General features: G+C 40.1%; 1 protein-coding gene across 50 annotated transcripts in view; it reads left to right on the plus strand.

Annotated features, from left to right (window-relative positions):
• PUM1 (pumilio RNA binding family member 1) overlaps nucleotides 1-18,486 on the plus strand; it is a 136,549-nt gene that overhangs the window by 44,080 nt on the left and 73,983 nt on the right. For 18 of the 50 annotated variants that reach the window (XM_015133619.3, XM_077964910.1, XM_077964896.1 and 15 more), the window contains exon 4: nucleotides 17,523-17,631. The exons of 16 other annotated variants lie outside the window; for them this stretch is intronic. In XM_015133619.3, coding sequence (XP_014989105.1) covers nucleotides 17,523-17,631 — 109 coding nt within the window. The remainder of the gene's footprint in view (nucleotides 1-17,522; nucleotides 17,632-18,486) is intronic. 16 more of the 50 variants (XM_077964900.1, XM_077964904.1, XM_077964940.1 and 13 more) reach the window with 1 other exon arrangement.

Raw genomic sequence — 18,486 nt, forward strand, 5'->3', positions numbered from 1 at the left:
CTCCAAAATGGATTGAATTTTGGGAAGATGTCTATCAGCAAAATCATACAGACTTTCTTGCTGAAGGGATGAAAAATTAATAATGCCTTGAGGTATATTAATATAAAAATATCTGACCAAGCAGTGTAATTAATTCCCCTTTTCCCTCAAAATGTAGCTTTTTTTCTTTTCTTTTCTTTTTTTGAGATGGAGTCTCACTCTGTCGCCCACGCTGGAGTGCAGTGGTGCGATCTCAGCTCACTGCAACCTCGATCTCCTGGGTTCAAGCAGTTCTTCTGCCTCAGCCTCCCAAGTAGCTGGGACTATAGGTGTGTGCCACCATGCCCAGCTAATTTTTGTATTTTTTTTTTTAGTAGAGACAGGGTTTCACTATGTTGGCCAGGCTGGTTTCGAACTCCTGACTTCCGGTGATCCACCTGCCTTGGCCTCCCAGAGTGCTGGGATTGCAGCCGTGAACCACTGCGTCTGGCCAAAATGTAACTTTCAAGTACAATAGTAATAGTAAAAACACCCTAGTTCCCTTAACTTTTTGGGCTTTTTTTTTTTTTGACGTCTTGCTCTTAAAAGGAAATGTTTATTTTAGAAGAAACTGCTAGCCACACCAAGTGGCCTGGAGGAAGAAGATCTTGGTAAATGGCTTATATTAGGTTAATGACTGCTAGAGATAAAGTGACCTTTTTATCAGTATTGTTTGAGGAAGCTCCTGGGACCCAAAATAATAATTTTTGGATTGGGATTGGGCACTTTGAGGAACGAGATAGGAGAAGGTGTTTTCTAACCCTGGAAATGTGGTCATATTTGACATTTTGAACATGGTTCCCAGGTCAGTCCTGACTTTGAGACCAAAGCACAAACCCCACCCATTCTTCTATCTGTCTTCTGACCTGCACTGGGAAGACCAGGAACCTACTACTGTGTGTAGATGTTAAGCTGTCTTGGAATGTTTGAATGCAGCATATCATATGTTTGCAGCAGAAGATCCACATGCTGCTTACTTTGTCTTCATTAAATTTCTTCCCTTTCATCAACCTCCTTTGACTCTTTTATCCATATTAGCATGCTTTATTGGAGGGAAGACTATAATAAACAGTAACGCTTTTCAATATAATGATCTATATGATATCATTATCCATATGATTCTCCCAATAGGTTTTTGAGAGGGTATTATTCCCATTTTTTTTAGATGAGCAGAATGAGCCCTAAGGTTAAATGACTCCAGCTAAATTCTTAAGTGTCAAGATGGGGATTATCTTCAAATTCTGTTTTTTTTCTAGGCTTGGAAGTAATAATAGCTACAAAATATTGAGTGTATACAATTTTTGCAGAACTTTGCTAATCACCTCGTGTATGTTACAGTTTTTACAGTGGTCCTGCAATATTATGGTGCCCTTTTTTTAAGATGAGGTGAACAAAGATTAGAGAGGTTAATGTAATCATTAAGACTGTGTTTGAACCCAGATCTTTTACTACTCAAATCCTGAATTTTTCTGGTTGGTTTCTGCATATTCAGAGTCTACTTACTCAAAATTTAGCTTCAGCTGTCAGCTCCCCTATTAAAGCTTTTTTGCTCCCTCCCATTAGAAGCTGTGAAGGGGAATTCAAGTAGCAAGTGATATGTAGTATTCTTACAGAGATGATACAAATGATGATCTGGGCTTTATCTTCTGCATACTGGACTTCAAGTACTGTTTCAACAGTCATAGCCCAGTTTTATACATAATGATTCGTGTATATACGGTGATGTTTTCTTTTTTCTGATAGAAAAGTTTGTTGAGGGTGGGGCTTCAGCTAATAATGTGCTTTGTAAACAGTAGCTGCTAAATATATTGTATTGAAAGAATCATATATCAGTAAATATTTTTTCCTAAGCATGGGTTCCTTTTTACTTTTCCTTCTACATCAGAAATTGGTATCCCTATCTATTCCCCCAAGGGAGCTCAGTTCAATTTAGTAAATATTGGTTGTATTTTCTGTTCACATGACTTTTTTATCCTCGGGGATGTTGGGGTGTAGAAGGAGAGAATAAGGAACAGACAAAACTGAAAGCATATATTCAGGCTGTCTGCAAATATATACATTTAACAGCTATTCATTAGCTACTTTTGCAAAAATAGAGTATAGAATACAAACAATAAATCAGCAGTGCTGTTATCCAAATTGAATGCGATGTATAAAGGCATTTTTAAATAAAGGATCTTTTGTTTAATATTGTTGTTACTGATCGATAGTACTTTCTCTGGGCCATCTGTTGGAGCACAGAAACATATCCTCATTATATATACAGTAACCAGACATAATGATGTTTAGAAAAATAGAATTACTTTTGTTACATTGCTTTCTCAAGCTAGTATTAAACTATGTTGTGTGTAATTCCTTCTTGGTTACTGTAACCTTGCTAATAAGGAACCAGAACATCAAAGCAAATACATTGTATTTTGATTAATTAGTATATGATGTGGTTCTCATTGTAGTGAAGCATGTAGCAAACGTTTATTTTTTGTGTTGTATTCCCTATATACATAGCAGGCATATTTATGAAATATTTATTTCCTATAGTGAAGGAAAAGGGGAACTTGTCCATACTGAGATCCTTGTCTTGTCAGATCAAAAATTTTAAAATACCTTGAGGCTGACTGGGTGTGGGTTCATTAGAGTATTTGGTCCCATCTTGATGCAGATTATTCTTTGTTATCTCAGTCGGGCTGTTTGCTTCCTGCTTTGGGGATGTGAGGGGATCATGAAGCAATCTAGATGTTTTCATCATTGTATTTGTGAACTTTACAGTATCCTGAGGGGTCTGGAGCTTATCGTTTGTATACTGGGTTCGCAAGTACTGTAATATGTAATTATTAAAGTGAAGACCTATTATAAAATGAATGTGGTTATGCTATAGATCAAACCATATAATCAAAACAAATTGTTATACCAAAAAGATACTTGCACTTGCATGTTTATTGCAACACTGTTCACAATCGCACAGACGTGGAATCAACTTTGGTGCCCAGCAACAGTGAATTGGATAAGGAACATGTGGTACACCTACACCCATAAAAAAAGAATGAAATTATGTCCTTTGCAGCAACATGGTTGCAGCTGGAGTCCATTATCCTAAGTGAGTTATCACTGGAACAGAAATCCAGATACCACATGTTCTCACTTGTAAGTGGGAACTAAACATTGAGTACACATAGACATAAAGAAGGGAACAGTAGACACTGAGGACTCCAAAAGGGGTAAGGGAAGGAGGGAGGCAAGGGTTGAAAAACTACTTATTGGGTAACTATGTTCACTATTTGAGTGACAGGTTCAGTTGAAGCCCAAACCTCAGCGTCACACAATATATTATAGCCATGTAACAAACTTGCACATTTGCTCTCTGAATCTAAAAAAAAACCGTGTAGTTTATTCATATATAAAAACATGTGACCTTATTTATAGGTAACCTATAGATAATATAACATCCCTTATATGCTGTTCCTGTATCATGCAGAAAAGCCTGATTCACTCTGGGAATTTCATCATTTTATCAACATACTTTACTGTCAGTCTCTCAGGTTTTATGAAGGTAGTAGAGAAGAGAAATTTCTTGGCTGTCTTCCATTAACGAAATGGGAAGATATAAAGAAAGCTTTACTTGGGCCAGGCGCAGTGGCTCAAGCCTGTAATCCCAGCACTTTGGGAGGCCGAGATGGGCGGATCACGAGATCAGGAGATCGAGACCATCCTGGCTAACATGGTGAAACCCTTCTCTACTAAAAAATACAAAAAACTAGCCGGGCGAGGTGGCGGGCACCTGTAGTCCCAGCTACTCGGGAGTCTGAGGCAGCAGAATGGCGTAAACCTGGGAGGCGGAGCTTGCAGTGAGCTGAGATCCGGCCACTGCACTCCAACCTGGGCGACAGAGCGAGACTCCGTCTCAAAAAAAAAAAAAAAAAAAAAAAAAAGCTTTACTTTCAGATTCAGAAGGGCATGTGTATGGGAGCCTGTTCAGGTTAATTCACGACAAAATAACATGGAGTGTAAGGTGCTAACAGTATTTCTGAATGTTCTTTAATGGACTTGCTTTATGAAAGTATAAATGATATCTTTTGAAGTGCTTGGTTTCTAGGATGAAGTCGTAGCCAGACACGGTTGTGTTCTTTGGTGTGTGCAGAAAACAGGAAACCCCTGTGCGTTTTGAAGTTTAATGGTAGTCATCAAGTTAGCAGTTCTATCTAATATCTAATTTGTGGTTGTCCTAAAATTTGTTTATTTATTTATGTTTTTGAGACAGAGGCTTGCTCTGTTGCCCAGGCTGGAGCGCAGTGGGACTATCTTGGCTCACTGCAACCTCTACCTCCTGGGTTTAAGCGAAAATTCTCATGCCTCAGCCTCCCAAGTGACTGGGATTATAGGTGCCTGCCACCACACCTGGCTAATTTTGTACCTAATAGAGGCAGGGTTTCACCATATTGGCCAGGTTGGTCTCGAAAATCTGGGCTCAAGTGATTCGCCCGCTTCAGCCTCCCAAAGAGCTAGGATTACAGGCATGAGCCACCGCACTTGGCCTGGTTGTCCTGAAATTTAAAAGCTACCAAATTCTTATCTTGACTTGATTGCTCTTTTTGCTCTTACTGTCCCCCAGCAGCCTACAGTGGATCTTCAGGGCAGCCTCAATACCCTTTGGATACATAAAACTTGAACTTTTGATACTATATGTACAGATTTGGATCTGTTTGTGTTTTTATTTTTGTATTTTCTTTTTCTTCATGTACCACACAGGAGACTTAATGGATTCTGTTTTCATTTAGCTTTTGCACTCAGCTGTCTGCAGAATAGATTCCTGATTAAAAGAACTCCAGTGATAGACTGGCTTATGTATACCTAATGAATTCATTCTCGATCGTCATAATAGGCAATGACTCTTTTGAAATTATATAGCTTTTGTTTTATTTGATTTAAAATTTTTTGAGTTGGAGCCTTTCTGTGTTGCCCAGGCTGGATTACAGTGGCATGATCTCGGCTCACTGCAACCTCCGCCTCCCAGGTTCAAGCAATTCTCCTGTCTCAGCCTCCCAAGTAGGAGGGACTACAGGTGCATGCCATGACGCCTGGCCAACTTTTTGTATTTTTAGTAAAGACAGGGTTTCACCACATTGGTCAGGCTGGTCTCGAACTCCTGACCTCAGGTGATCCACCTGCCTCAGCCTCCCAAAGTGCTGGGATTACAGGTGTGAGCCACCATGCCTGGCCAGCCTTTAATTGTTTTTATTTTTATTTTTTTGAGATGGAGTCTCGCTCTGTCATCCAGGCTTGAGTGCAGTGGCGAGATCTCGGCTCACTGCAACCTCCGCCTCCCAGGCTCAGATGATTCTCCTGCCTCAGCCTCCCAACTAGCTGGAATTACAGGCATGCACCACCACACCCAGATAAGTTTTGTATTTTTAGCACAGGTAGGATTTTACCATGTTGGCCAGGCTGGTCTTGAACTCCTGACCTCAGGTGATCCACCGCCTCGGCCTCCCAAAGTGCTGGGAATTCAGGCGTGAGCCATGCGCCTGGTAAAATTATATAGCTTAAAAAAACAAAACAAAACAAAACAAAAAAAACTTGCTTTGAAAGCTGAGAGACATCTAAGCAGCAATTTTGTCCTTGCACCCACTTCCGCAGTTCCTTTTCTTACCATTTCATGTCTGGATTACTACGTTGGCCTCTTTGCTTAGACTCCCAACATTCATTTGCTTTCCTTCACCCCATTTTATGGTGGACTGTCAGATCAATCTTTTAAAGATAAATTTTATAATGTTACTACCTGTTGCCTATTGGATTAAAGCCCTAGGGGTGCTTTTTTTAGTCTCACTGGCAGCTGACATTAGTGATTTTTCACCCTCTTCTTATTGCTACCCTGTGTTGATGGCCAGTTTCCAGGTGGGCACCTGCTCCACTTGCTTTCACTTCTGCCTACCTTTGTTCATTGTAGAAGGTCCTTTGCACCATCTCACTCACTCTAAATCAGGGTTGTCCAGTCTTTTGGCTTCCCTGGACCACATTGGAAGAATGTGATCTTGGGCCAGACATAAAATACACAATCACTAATGATAGCTGAACTAAAAAAAAAAAAAAAAAAGAAAAAATTGCAAAATAAAATCTCGTAATGTTTTAAGCAAGTTTATTACTTTGTATTGGGCCACATTCAAAGCAGTTCTGGGCTGCAGATTGGACGGACTTGCTCTAAATTCTGTCCCCTTCTTTAAGATAGTTCTTGACCATCCTATCCCAGGTTCATTTCTTCATTGGTGGTTGGTTGCTCTTCCTTTCTTCATCTGTAGTAAGCTGTGAATTCTAACAGTCTATACTACATTATTAGGCAGTGTGCTTATCTTAAAATTACTTGTCCGTTTGACTCTGGTTTTTCTTTTTAATCTTTTAAGTTCCTTCAGGGCAAAGAATGTCTTTTACTGCTTTTTTTGTTTTTTCCAGTAGTGTCTAATGCAGGCTGTGCGTTTTAGGGTATGTGCAAGTAGTACTTTTGGACATCAGCAAGTACTTCAAATACTGAAATTCATTTTTTCAATAGTCAGAAAAGCAATGTTGATTTCCCAGTTGTGGGAGAGAGATCAGATTACCTCATCTTGTCCTATACTCTGCAGTCTCCTTGATTTCATCCTTAGTGGTGGAAGTGTTATTTAAAGGCATTGTTATTTAAAGGCATTAGTTACAAGTATTAACAGTGCTTAGAAAAGGTACTTAATAACCTGGGAAAACCTTTAAAAAATCTGTTAATTTATATACTGCATAATTATAAAAAAAATCTGTTAATTATAATTATGCAACAGATTAAAGTTTGCTTTTTTATTTTATTTATTTATTTATTTTTTTGAGACGGAGTCTTGCTGTGTCTCCCAGGCTGGAGTGCAGTGGCGTGATCTCGGCTCACTGCAAGCTCCGCCTCCCGGGTTCACGCCATTCTCCCGCCTCAGCCTCCCAAGTAGCTGGGACTACAGGCACCCGCCACCACGCCCGGCTAGTTTTTTGTATTTTTAGTAGAGACGGGGTTTCACCATGTTAGCCAGGATAGTGTCGATCTCCTGACCTCGTGATCCACCTGCCTCGGCTTCCCAAAGTGCTGGGATTACAGGCTTGAGCCACCGCGGCTGGCCAAGTTTGCTTTTTTAAAAAGCAATATATTAGATTTCAGCCAAAAGAGGTATTTTGTTAAGACACCACCATGTCTATGGAAGTCTGTTTTCAGTAGTAACCAGTTGCAACAGTAGGATAAAAATTTTAAGCAGTAATTACTACATGCCAGATTGTGATGATACCTAGTAGAGAAATACAAAGAAAATCATTGCAGATGGCCGGGCGCGGTGGCTCAAGCCTGTAATCCCAGCACTTTGGGAGGCCGAGACGGGCGGATCACGAGGTCAGGAGATCGAGACCATCCTGGCTAACACAGTGAAACCCCGTCTCTACTAAAAATACAAAAACTTAGCCGGGCGAGGTGGCAGGCGCCTGTAGTCCCAGCTACTCTGGAGGCTGAGGCAGGAGAATGGCGTGAACCCGGGAGGCGGAGCTTGCAGTGAGCTGAGATCCGGCCAATGCACTCCAGCCTGGGTGACAGAGCGAGACTCCGTCTCAAAAAAAAAAAAAAAAAAAAAAAAAAGAAAATCATTGCAGATGTTGATTCTTAGATGGTTTTTTTGGTGATTTGTATTAAATTAATGAGAACACAGATTGTAACATTTAAAAATAATCTTTACATGTAAGTATTGAGTAACATTAAAGTGGATGCAGGAAGTAATCCACTTTACTCTGCTTATATGTAGATTATTTTTAATACCATGAATATATACATATATGTAAATGTGAAATGAGAATTTGGAAGATCTTATTCCTTCACTGAAAGAGAAGGTGAAAACTTAAAAATTTTTTGCTTTATATACTTATTTTTAGTTAAAAAAAAAAAACTGGCTTGTGATGGAACACTGAACATTTTTAATATTCCTTATTTAAGCAACAATTTTCAAAATGAGTTGGAAATTTATTACAGGTTGGGTATCTCTAATCCAAAATACTTGGGACCAGAAATGTTTTGGAATTTTTTGATTTTTGGATTATTTGCATTATGGTTACTAGCTGAAGAGCCTAATCCAGAAACATGAAATCTGAAATGCTCCAGTGAGCATTTCCTTTGACTGTGACATTGACACTCAAAAAGTTTTGGATTTTAGAGCATTTCAAATTTTGCGGTTTTTTGGGTTAAGGATGCTAATCCTGTATCAGCTTGCTTAAAAATATTTGAAACTTAGGACATGAGCTCTTTTCTTAAAATTGCTATTAACTTTTGCCCTTTTGAAATTACATTGAAGTGGCCAGGCGCAGTGGCTGACGCCCGTAATCCCAGCACTTTTGGAGGCCGAGGCGGGTAGATCACAAGGTCAGGAGATCAAGACCATCCTAACTAACACGGTGAAACCCCGTCTCTACTAAAAATACAAAAAATTAGTGGGGCATGGTGGCAGGTGCCCGTATTCCCAGCTAGTCAGGAGGCTGAGGCAGGAGAATGGCGTGAACCTGGGGGGCGGAGCTTGCAGTGAGCTGAGTTTGCGCCGTTGCACTCCAGCCTGGGCAACAGAGCGAGACTCTGTCTCAAAAAAAAAAAAAAAAAAGAAAAAGAAATTATGTTGAAGTGAAATGTATCTGCTTGAGAGATAGGCCTTATTTATTTCAGACCACCATACTCTCAGTTTTTATTTATTAGAAAATTAGTTTAAAATCATAACAAAAGTATATTTTGAAACAAGTAATCCACAATCCCAGTGCACTAGCAAACACCCTTCTGCTTTTATTTTTCTTTCCAGTCTTGATCCGAAAGGGAAGAATGCATGAGGAGAAGCAGTCTTTACATGTACAATTTTGTATTTTACTTTTAAAATTTAATGTTATTTTATAAATATTACGTGTAGTCATTATGGCTATTTTTGGTGAGCCTGCATTGTTGTGCTATAACTTACTTGCTTATTCATTTCTTTAAAGAGACAGGGTCTCACTGTGTTGCACAGGCTAGTCTTGAATTCCTGGCCTCAAGTGATCCTTCTGCCTACCAATATGCTGGGATTACAGGTGTGGTCCACTGCATCAGGCCCACAGCTAATTTATTGTTGAATACTTAGTTTGCAGTTTGCTTTCAACTTTTTTTTTTTTTTTCCCCGAGACAGAGTCTTGTTCTGTTGCCCAGGCTGGAGTGCAATGGTGCGATTTTGGCTCACTGTAACCTCCACTTCCTGCGTTCAAGCGATTCTGCTACCTCAGCCTCCCGAGTAGCTGGGATTACAGGCGCCTGGCCACTACACCTGGCTGATTTTTGTAGTTTTAGTAGTGACAGGGATTCACCATGCTGTCCAGGCTGGTCTCGAACTCCTGACGTCAAGCAATCCGCCCGCCTCAGCCTCCCAAGGTGCTGGGATTACAGGCCTGCTTTCAGCTTATTCTTGTTTTAAATTTTAATTTTTAAAAATAGAAATGGGGTCTTGACATGTTCATGTTGCTCAGGCTGGTCTCGAACTCCTGAAGTGACCCTCCCACCTCAGCCTCCTAAAGTGCCGGGGTTACAGGCATGAGCCACTGCATTCAGTCTCAGCCTCAACTTTTTTTTATTCTTACAAACACTTTGAATGTAGATTTTTTTTTTTTTTTTTTTTTTTTGAGACTGGATCTTGCTCTGTTGCCCAGGCTAGAGTGCAGTGGCATAGTTATGGCTCACTGCAACCTTGACCTCCCGGGCTCAGGTGATCCTCCCACCTCAGTCAACCTCCTGAATAACTAGGACCACAGGCATGTGCTACTACACTTGGCCTTTTTTTTTTTAAAGTTTTTGTAGAGATGGGGTGTCATGTGTTGCCTGGGCTGGTCTTGAACTCCTAGAGTCAAGCTATCCTTCTGCCTCAGCCTCCCAAAAGTGCTGGGATTACAGGAATCAGCCACCACAGTTGGCATGACTCTTGATACGTATGTAGTTTCTGAAGCCCTTCCAAAAGAATTATGCTAACCAGGAATGGATGAACTTGGCCTTTTTTTTTTTTTTTTTTTTTTTTTTGAGACGGAGTCTCGCTCTGTCGCCCAGGCTGGAGTGCAGTGGCGCGATCTCGGCTCACTGCAAGCTCCACCTCCTGGGTTCATGCCATTCTCCTGCCTCAGCCTCCCGAGTAGCTAGGACTACAGGTGCCTGCCACCACGCCCGGCTAATTTTTTGTATTTTTAGTAGAGACGGGATTTCACCATGTTAGCCAGGATGGTATTGGTCTCCTGATCTCGTGATCCTCCCGCCTCAGCCTCCCAAAGTGCTGGTGTTACAGGCGTGAGCCTCCGCGCCCAGCCAAACTTGGCTTTTTTAAAAGATATGTTTTAATAAGTTAAAACTTTAAATAAAGCTTTAGTATAACTTAATATCAGTATAGTTCTTAGTATTTGTAAAAGCACTTCATATACTATCTCACTTGATTTCACAACAACAGTCTGTGGTATGGAGAGACTAAGTTGTGTGAAAAATACACAGTTTTTACAAGTAAGACTACCACATGTGATTATCAGTGGTTACCAATCAAACTTCTTCATTTCAGTTAGTTCTGAAAGGTCCTTTCTCTGAGTTGATATCATCTTCTCTTAATGTACTGAGAGTGTGGTGAGATATATACTAAGAGATTAAGAATTGTTTTGGTTGTTGGTCTGTCTTACCAGCTAGTTAAATATCAAACATTCATCTCCTGCATTGGCTACATTCCAGTGAAACTAAGCTTGTGTTGTAAGTTAGAGATGCTAGATAATAACATGATCAAACTGATCACGTCTGCAAGGTTGGCACATCCATATTAGTAGTATTTCTTAAGATGCTCAATTTCTGCCCTGAGAGACGCTCTGTGCAGCCTGTATTGAGTGTGTTATTAGCTACCTAATATTTTATTCCTTTTGAGAACAGAGTAGTTGCTAGAGAGCCCTTTTACTGTTGAGATCATCACTAAACCTCATTGATAAATCCCTATTCAAATATTAGTGGTGGTATGGTCAAACAAGTCTAGGCAATAATTGTCTTGCCTCTTTGCAGTTCCTGAAAAGCCATAATCATGGTTCTTTTAGTGTTGTTTTGTTGGGGTAGTTAATGTAATGAGATTTGTACTGCCATGGCCTAGGTGATGCCATGATCACTGTGTCTGATAGTGTGACATAGGAGTGTTTCATTGACAGACCATTAGTATTGTCTATTGGCTGCTACTTTGCTCTTTTAAAGAAGGATAGTAGCTGACTTTTTGGTTACTATTTCAGCATTGTATTATGTCATTACATGTGTTATCTCTTTTATTGTACACAATAGGTCATTCTGTAGGTGAGAAAAAGCAGAAGAGGATAAAGGATAAAATTCACACAGCTGGGATTTAAAACTAGTTTAAAATAAAGTGATTGCAGAGCATTCATGGGTCTTTATCACTGTTATTAAAATAAACCTAGAGTTTCTTGATATTCTCCACTTTTTATTGTCTTAATCCGTGTTTTAAGGGTTCTTGGTGTAGGATTTTATGACACAATTGATTGTTAAGTGTGGTTTTGCATATTGTTCTTTTTTGTTAGATGGAAAGGAAAAAAGGTGTTTCCAGACAAAATTTAAAAGTGTCTCAAGTGGCTAACATTGCTTGTAAACCAGTGCTTGCCTTCTGTTTTGTTTTCCAGAAGCCTCGTGAATAAGCTTACTGATTTTTTTTTTTTTAATTTTCATAAGTTTTTTTCTTTTATAAACTTATGATCCAGGACGGGATAAATAGTGTATGTGTGTGTGTTTCTCCCAGAGATTTGAGAGCAGACACTATTGGTGGTGCAGTTAGGAATTCCACTTAATGTGACATTATAAGGAAGAGTACAAGGTCTATTTATTGTATTGCTGGGGATGATAGGACTCCTCAAGTCTTGGTTCTCAGTTTGTAGATCTTGAAATGGACTGTTATTACTAATTCAGATGATTGGGTTATGATATTGACCCCACACTAACCAGAACAACAAGAGACTAATGTATGAAAACCAAAATGCAGTCTACTGATTTTTTTTTAAGGAGAAAAAGCAACTCTTAGATGGACAAGGATAGTTGTGTTTGGTGATTGGCATGGTTGGCTATAGGAGGAAGCCAGTTCCTCTAAGAATATGGCTTGGTAAGCAGAGTTGGAGCCAAGGAGATTACTTGGGTGTTGTTAGTGTCCAGTGTAATTAAGCTACTATCTAACCAGATGTATTGATTGCTTTAATAAGAATAGGCTTCTTTGTGTGTTGTATGCCCTGCCCTTAAATGTGTCACCTGGATAATACTGGCTACATCTGACTCCTTGGGTCTCCTTTGCTTTTATTGGACCAATTCCTAACTCCTGTTATCTTCTTTTGGAATTGTCAAATTGTTTAATCCTCTTACTACCAAATTATTCTTTAAAACAGACTCTGTACATCTCTTTTGTGATCTGTTACTTTTTTCCTTGTCAAAAAAAACCAGTCTTTATTTCCAAATTCTTAATGGGGTGGATAGGGACTATCTTTTCATAGGTTGGATGCATTTACATTTTTGGTTATTGTGTGTTAAGTGAAGATTTGGCAACTGCTGGTATTTATGCCAGTGGGTTGGCAAACCAGGATATTTTATCCAATGCTGTGGATGATGTTACCTGCAGAGAGGTTACTGTTGAATTTGAAATTGTACTTGGATAACACATTATCATTTGCTTTTATAATTCAGTAGTTTCTGGCTCCTTTTAATATGATCAGATTTGAACAGTTAGGTATCTTTTAGCTGACTGTTGAATATAAGTGATTGCTACTAATTTTCAGTAAGCTCAACACGTCTAAATTGATTTGATTTTGCAGAGTTAAAAAAAGCCAGTTTTTTTTTTTTTTTTTTTTTTTTTTTAAATACAGAAGGGCTATGAGACAAATTTGGGGAAAAGATGCAGTGGAACAGAGGTAATTACTTTTTTTCAAATTCAAAAGGATTTTACTTTCATCACTTACTTTTAAATATTAGAAATGGAACAAGAAGTGTTTCTTGAAAACAAACTCCTAGAGAAGTGTTTCAAATATACAAAAACACTTCCACATATTCACGACTGTGTTATTGCTGCTTAACAAATCACCCTAAAATTTAGTGGCTTAAAACAACACAGTGTGTATGTGTGTGTGTGTATGTGTGTGTGTTTTAAGAGATAGGGTCTCACTCTGTTTCCCAGGTAGGAGTGCACTAGTGTAATCGTAGCTCAGTGCAGCTTCAAACTTCTGGGCTCAAGGAGTCCTCCCACCTCAGTCTCCTGAATAGCTGAGACTGCAGAGGTGCGCCACCACTCCAGACTAATTTTTAAAAAGTTTTTTGTAGAGCTAGAGTCTTGCTATGTTGGTTGCTTAGTCTGATCTTAGACTCCTGGCCTCAGCCTTGCAAAACACTGGGATTACAGGTGTAAGCCACCATGCCCTTCCTAAAACAAGACAGTTGTTTAAGCCTCACAGTTGCTGTAGGTTAGGAACGTAGGCATGGCTTTCCTGAGTCATCTGCTTCAGGGTCCTTCAGAAGCTGCAGTCATGATTTCAACTGTGGCTGCCTTCATCTCAAAGCTTGCTTGGAAAAGGTCTGTTTCCAAACTTACTCATGTGGTTGATGTCAGAATCCATTCTTGGCTGGTTGTTGGACTGAGGATCTCAGTTCTTAATTGTGTGTAAATGACCCAGGGCAGAGACAGAGTTCAGTGGGAAGCTGCGGAGCAACAGCTTTGTATATGTAGCTGTTGTCCAGAGATGTCTCTCTCTTGGCTTCATGTGGCCTCTGTAGGGCAGCTCACAACATAGCAGCAGTTATCGTCAGAGTAGCAATCAGAACAGTAGATAGAAGAGGACAAGTAAGATGGAAATCACAGCTTTTGTAACATCTTGAAAGTAACATCCCATGACTTGCCTTATATTATTTCTTAGAGGCATATCATAGGTCTAGCCCACAGTCAGGGGAAGGGGATTACATCAGGGCATGAGTACTTGTAAGTGAAGATCATTAAGAGCCATTTCAGATGCTGCTAACCACAGCAGTTGAGTGTAGACTCCATATGTTTTGGAGGAAAGGGAGAAAGACTAAGATCCAGAGACTTTTAAGAACTTTGCTAATTTTGCTTCTGTCTTTGCCCAAGCACCTTGGTTCAGTCTTTTGCTTTCTTCTTTTTTTGCCGTAGTGGCAAAAACCGCAATTACTTTTGCACCAACCTAATAGCACTTTGCTTCATGTTTGCTGTGTTGTTGTTTCCTTTTGAGAGAATTTACCCTGAAAATAGCCTTGCTTATGTGTTCACCTGCTTCTGCCGGCTTTGCACATTATGACAACCTGGTATACTATCATGAAAGGTGACAGGATCCCAGAAGTGATTTTTGAGCTGAAAGCCTGCTGCTTTCTGTAAGCAATTTTACAAATTATGGACAAGACTATATTTACATATGTAGGGTGGAGGCTGGTACTTTTGGAAACCGTTCCTTGAGGTTTTTTGTTTGTTTGTTTGTTTTTTGAGAGAGTCTTGTCTGTCGCCCAGGCTGGAGTGCAGTGGCGAGATCTTGGTTCACTGCAACCTCTGCCTCCCTGGTTCAAGCAATTCTTGTGCCTCAGCCTCCTGAGTAGCTGGGACTACAAGTGTGCACCACCATACACAGCTAATTTTTGTGTTTTTTAGTAGAGACTGGGATCTCGCCATGTTGGCCATTCTAGTCTCGAACTCCTGACCTCAGGTGATCCACCTGCCTCAGCCTCCCAAAGTACTGGGATTACAGGCATGAGCCACCACGCTGGGCCCCCTGTTCCTTGAGTTTTACTTTTTTTTTTTTTTTTTTTTTTTTTTGAGACGGAGTCTCGCTCTGTCGCCCAGGCTGGAGTGCAGTGGCCGGATCTCAGCTCACTGCAAGCTCCGCCTCCCGGGTTCACGCCATTCTCCTGCCTCAGCCTCCCGAGTAGCTGGGACTACAGGCGCCCGCCACCTCGCCCGGCTAGTTTTTTTGTATTTTGTAGTAGAGACGGGGTTTCACCGTGTTAGCCAGGATGGTCTCGATCTCCTGACCTCGTGATCCGCCCGTCTCGGCCTCCCAAAGTGCTGGGATTACAGGCTTGAGCCACCGCGCCCGGCCTGAGTTTTAAATAAAGATTTACAAGTTTCTGGGAAGAATGAACTCTTAAAAATTTAAAGGACAAGAATGGTTTTGATCACCTTAGCGTTCTTTGCACTGTTATGTGGAGCATAAAACAAGTGAGGCCCTCCTTAGGCTGACATTCTTTCTTCTGGAATACAAAAGAGTAATTGCTCTTGCTTTGCACAAAATACAGGAGGAAAAAAAATTTAGTTGGAGAAAGGGTATAACCAATGGGGAAAGAAATTTTATTTGTAATCTTCGGACAGGACATTTTTCTTTCTTTCTTTTTGTTTTTGGAGACGGAGTCTTGCTCTGTTGCCCAGGCTGGAGTTTAGTGGCACGAACTCAGCTCACCGCAACCTCCCCTCCTGGGTTCAAGGGATTCTCCTGCCTCAGCCTCCCAAGAAGCTGGGACTACAGGCCACCGCCACTATGCCCGGCCAATTTTTTTTTTTTGTATTTTTAGTAAAGACAGGGTTTCACCGAGTTAGCCAGGATGATCTTGATCTCCTGACCTCGTGATCCTCCTGCCTCGGCCTCCCAAAGTGCTGGGATTATAGGCATGAGCCACTGCGCCCGGCCTTGCAGCGGACAGGACATTTTTGAGACTAAAGGGAGAAAAATAAGTTTAAAAATAATTCTTGAATTGTCCTTTGCATAGTTTACATTAATTTTCAGTATTCCCTCTGTGACCTGATTTGACAGTTATTTTACCTAGGTGTGATGTTTTTGAACACATTTATTGAGAACCTGTTGTGCTAGGCACTCACCAATAATATTTCTAATCATCACAGCAACTTGAATGATATTTTCTTTATCAATGAAAAGAGAATGAGGTTCTGGGCAGTTTAGTAAAATTTCCTAGGGCACTTCAAAGTTGTCTAGTTCAGTGCTTCCCGACCCTAATGCTTAGCGTTGATCAGGGCTCTTTCCCATTTTACCCTGATCCCCACCCTCCCCCAAATGCCCTTAGGGCAATAAGCGGTATACCAGGAAGACTGCTACTTATAACTGTTCATTTTCAAGGAAACTTAAGTATCTGCGCAATTAAATACCAGACATATGTGTGTTTTGTCCTAACCTTGTTTAATTAGTAAACAACAAATTAGGTCCTTAAGAGCAAAGTGTGTGGCAAACTACTTTGGTCCAGGCAGTAGCCCATGTCCATGAGATAGATTATAGAGCCACTTAAAGGTAGATGAAAATTACGCTGAGAAACCCAGAAATTAGATTTGGGAAGCAGAGATTTATTTTAGTGAGAGCAGAGTTTAATTATTTTTCCATTACATTGGGTTATGGGTTAAATGGGAAAGTTAAACCTTTATTGTCAAGGAGAGGAAATGTTTTGTGCTTTCTGGTTTTTTATTGTGTTCCTCTGAGAAATTCAACTCTCCAGGTATTTTTGTGCTCAAAAATGGTGGTTAAATACTATCTGAAACGTCTTAGTTTCCTGTGTAATAGCAGTTGAAAACATAATTAGAGGAAATAAGAGGGGGCATTTTAGCCAGTAAAGCTGATGACCAGAACCAAGAATGATAGAGTTCTGTGGAATTTTACTTTGTAAGCCTGATCACTGGTGCTTTGATCTAAAACTGTGCTGTGTTTTGCTTGAAGGGTACTTTGCATTTTTTTTGTTGAAGCTAGTATAAACTTCTCATGTTGGCTTATGGCCAGCGATCCCTGTGTTTCTCTGAAGCATGGAGTGATTTGTGAAGTCACTTTAATGGCATTACCAAGTATTGTTAAAAAATTAATGGAGGTTAGGAGATTTTATTTCCCTTCCAGTAATGAAGGGGAATAGCTTTTCTGTCCTTCCAAAATCTTGGAATAGCTTAGTGTTGTGGTTGGGAAGTATTTTGGTTAATGGAGTCTCTGTGTATAAAGGAAGTGAATTTTGCCTCTGGCATTCCATAGCTGAGGTTCATAGCTGGGTTCATGCTCCAGCTTGAGTAACTTTGTCTGGTAGTTAGTACACATAGAGAAGTGTTTTAATAGTTGTAGATACTTTCTTTTTCAATAAGAGTCTACTTCGTAGTTAACTAATAGGGTCACTATTAGTTCCTTCCCCCCCTCCTTAAAAATCTTGGCATGGGTTAAGTGAGTAATTCTAGTTATTTAAGTTGAGCCTCTATTGGATGGTTTGATCAGTGTCCCCACCCCTGTCCCCACCTTGCCTTAGGCCTCTCTGTGACTTTTACCAAATATATAGTAGTGCTCTGACCACAGTTGTGTAGTTGGAACACTTTAATTAAAGACCTTCAGGGCACGTGAGCATCTTCAGTACCCTTGTCTAAAAGAAAGTGTTGACTGCTGTACTTTCATCCTTTATGAATTCTTTAAAAGCATCTATTATTTTTAATTTGCAGCAGCTCTTGCCAGGTAAAAAGTTTTGGGAAACAGATGAATCCAGCAAAGATGGACCAAAAGGAATATTCCTGGGTGATCAATGGCGAGACAGTGCCTGGGGAACATCAGGTAATCTAGATCTAGCATCTGTACTGTGATTTATGCCTGTCTTAGAGCTCCTTTCCTCAGCAATTGGCAAGTCATGAATTTTACATCAGTGACATAAGCATGTCAAGCAGTGTCCTCTCCTGTAGTGTAATTGCCATTAAGGAGCTTATATGATGTAATTTATTAAAACATAATTAACACAAAATCAAATCTTCAGTATTTTTTGAAGTGCTAGCCACAGGGGAATGGTCTTATTTGAAACGACCATAATTTCAGCTGTAACGTTTTGTTCTGTACTGCTGTCAGCATACTTGGAATTAGAAAATCCACACCTGCCATTTGAAGTTCATGTTTCTTTTTCTCCCATTGCCCTTGTGTACCGTGTATGGAATGATCTATCTTTAAACGTGATTGGGACCAAATCAAGTCACTGGGCACGGACATTCTTCTGGCATACTACCCCTGAAGAGGGATGGGGAGAACTTATAGAGGTAGACACACTGACAGCAGAAAAAGTGACAGATGATAGGGAGGAAGGAGACAGAAAACCCAAACAAGTGTCGTGTATTACAGCACAACGTAAGCATGGAACCTCATGATGGCAGTGAATTATCAGAAAAGAACAAATTACATTGTTTTTAAAAAGGGCAGTAAAATCATATTTTGTTTTAGTAATACTAATAAAATATATTTTAAAAATCCTTTTACTTACAAAGGGATAAACATTTTATCCACTCAGCTAGATAAACCAGATAAGCGAGATAAACTGTTGTATTCCTCTGCTATCCCGGATAAATGAGGAGTGTGTTCCATTTCCTTAGCTTATGTTGAATATCATACAGCGAAAGACATGATAGGAGGTTTTGGCTCAACTGA

This window comes from Macaca mulatta, chromosome 1, assembly GCF_049350105.2.
Source record: "Macaca mulatta isolate MMU2019108-1 chromosome 1, T2T-MMU8v2.0, whole genome shotgun sequence".
Classification (NCBI taxonomy): Eukaryota; Metazoa; Chordata; class Mammalia; order Primates; family Cercopithecidae; genus Macaca; species Macaca mulatta.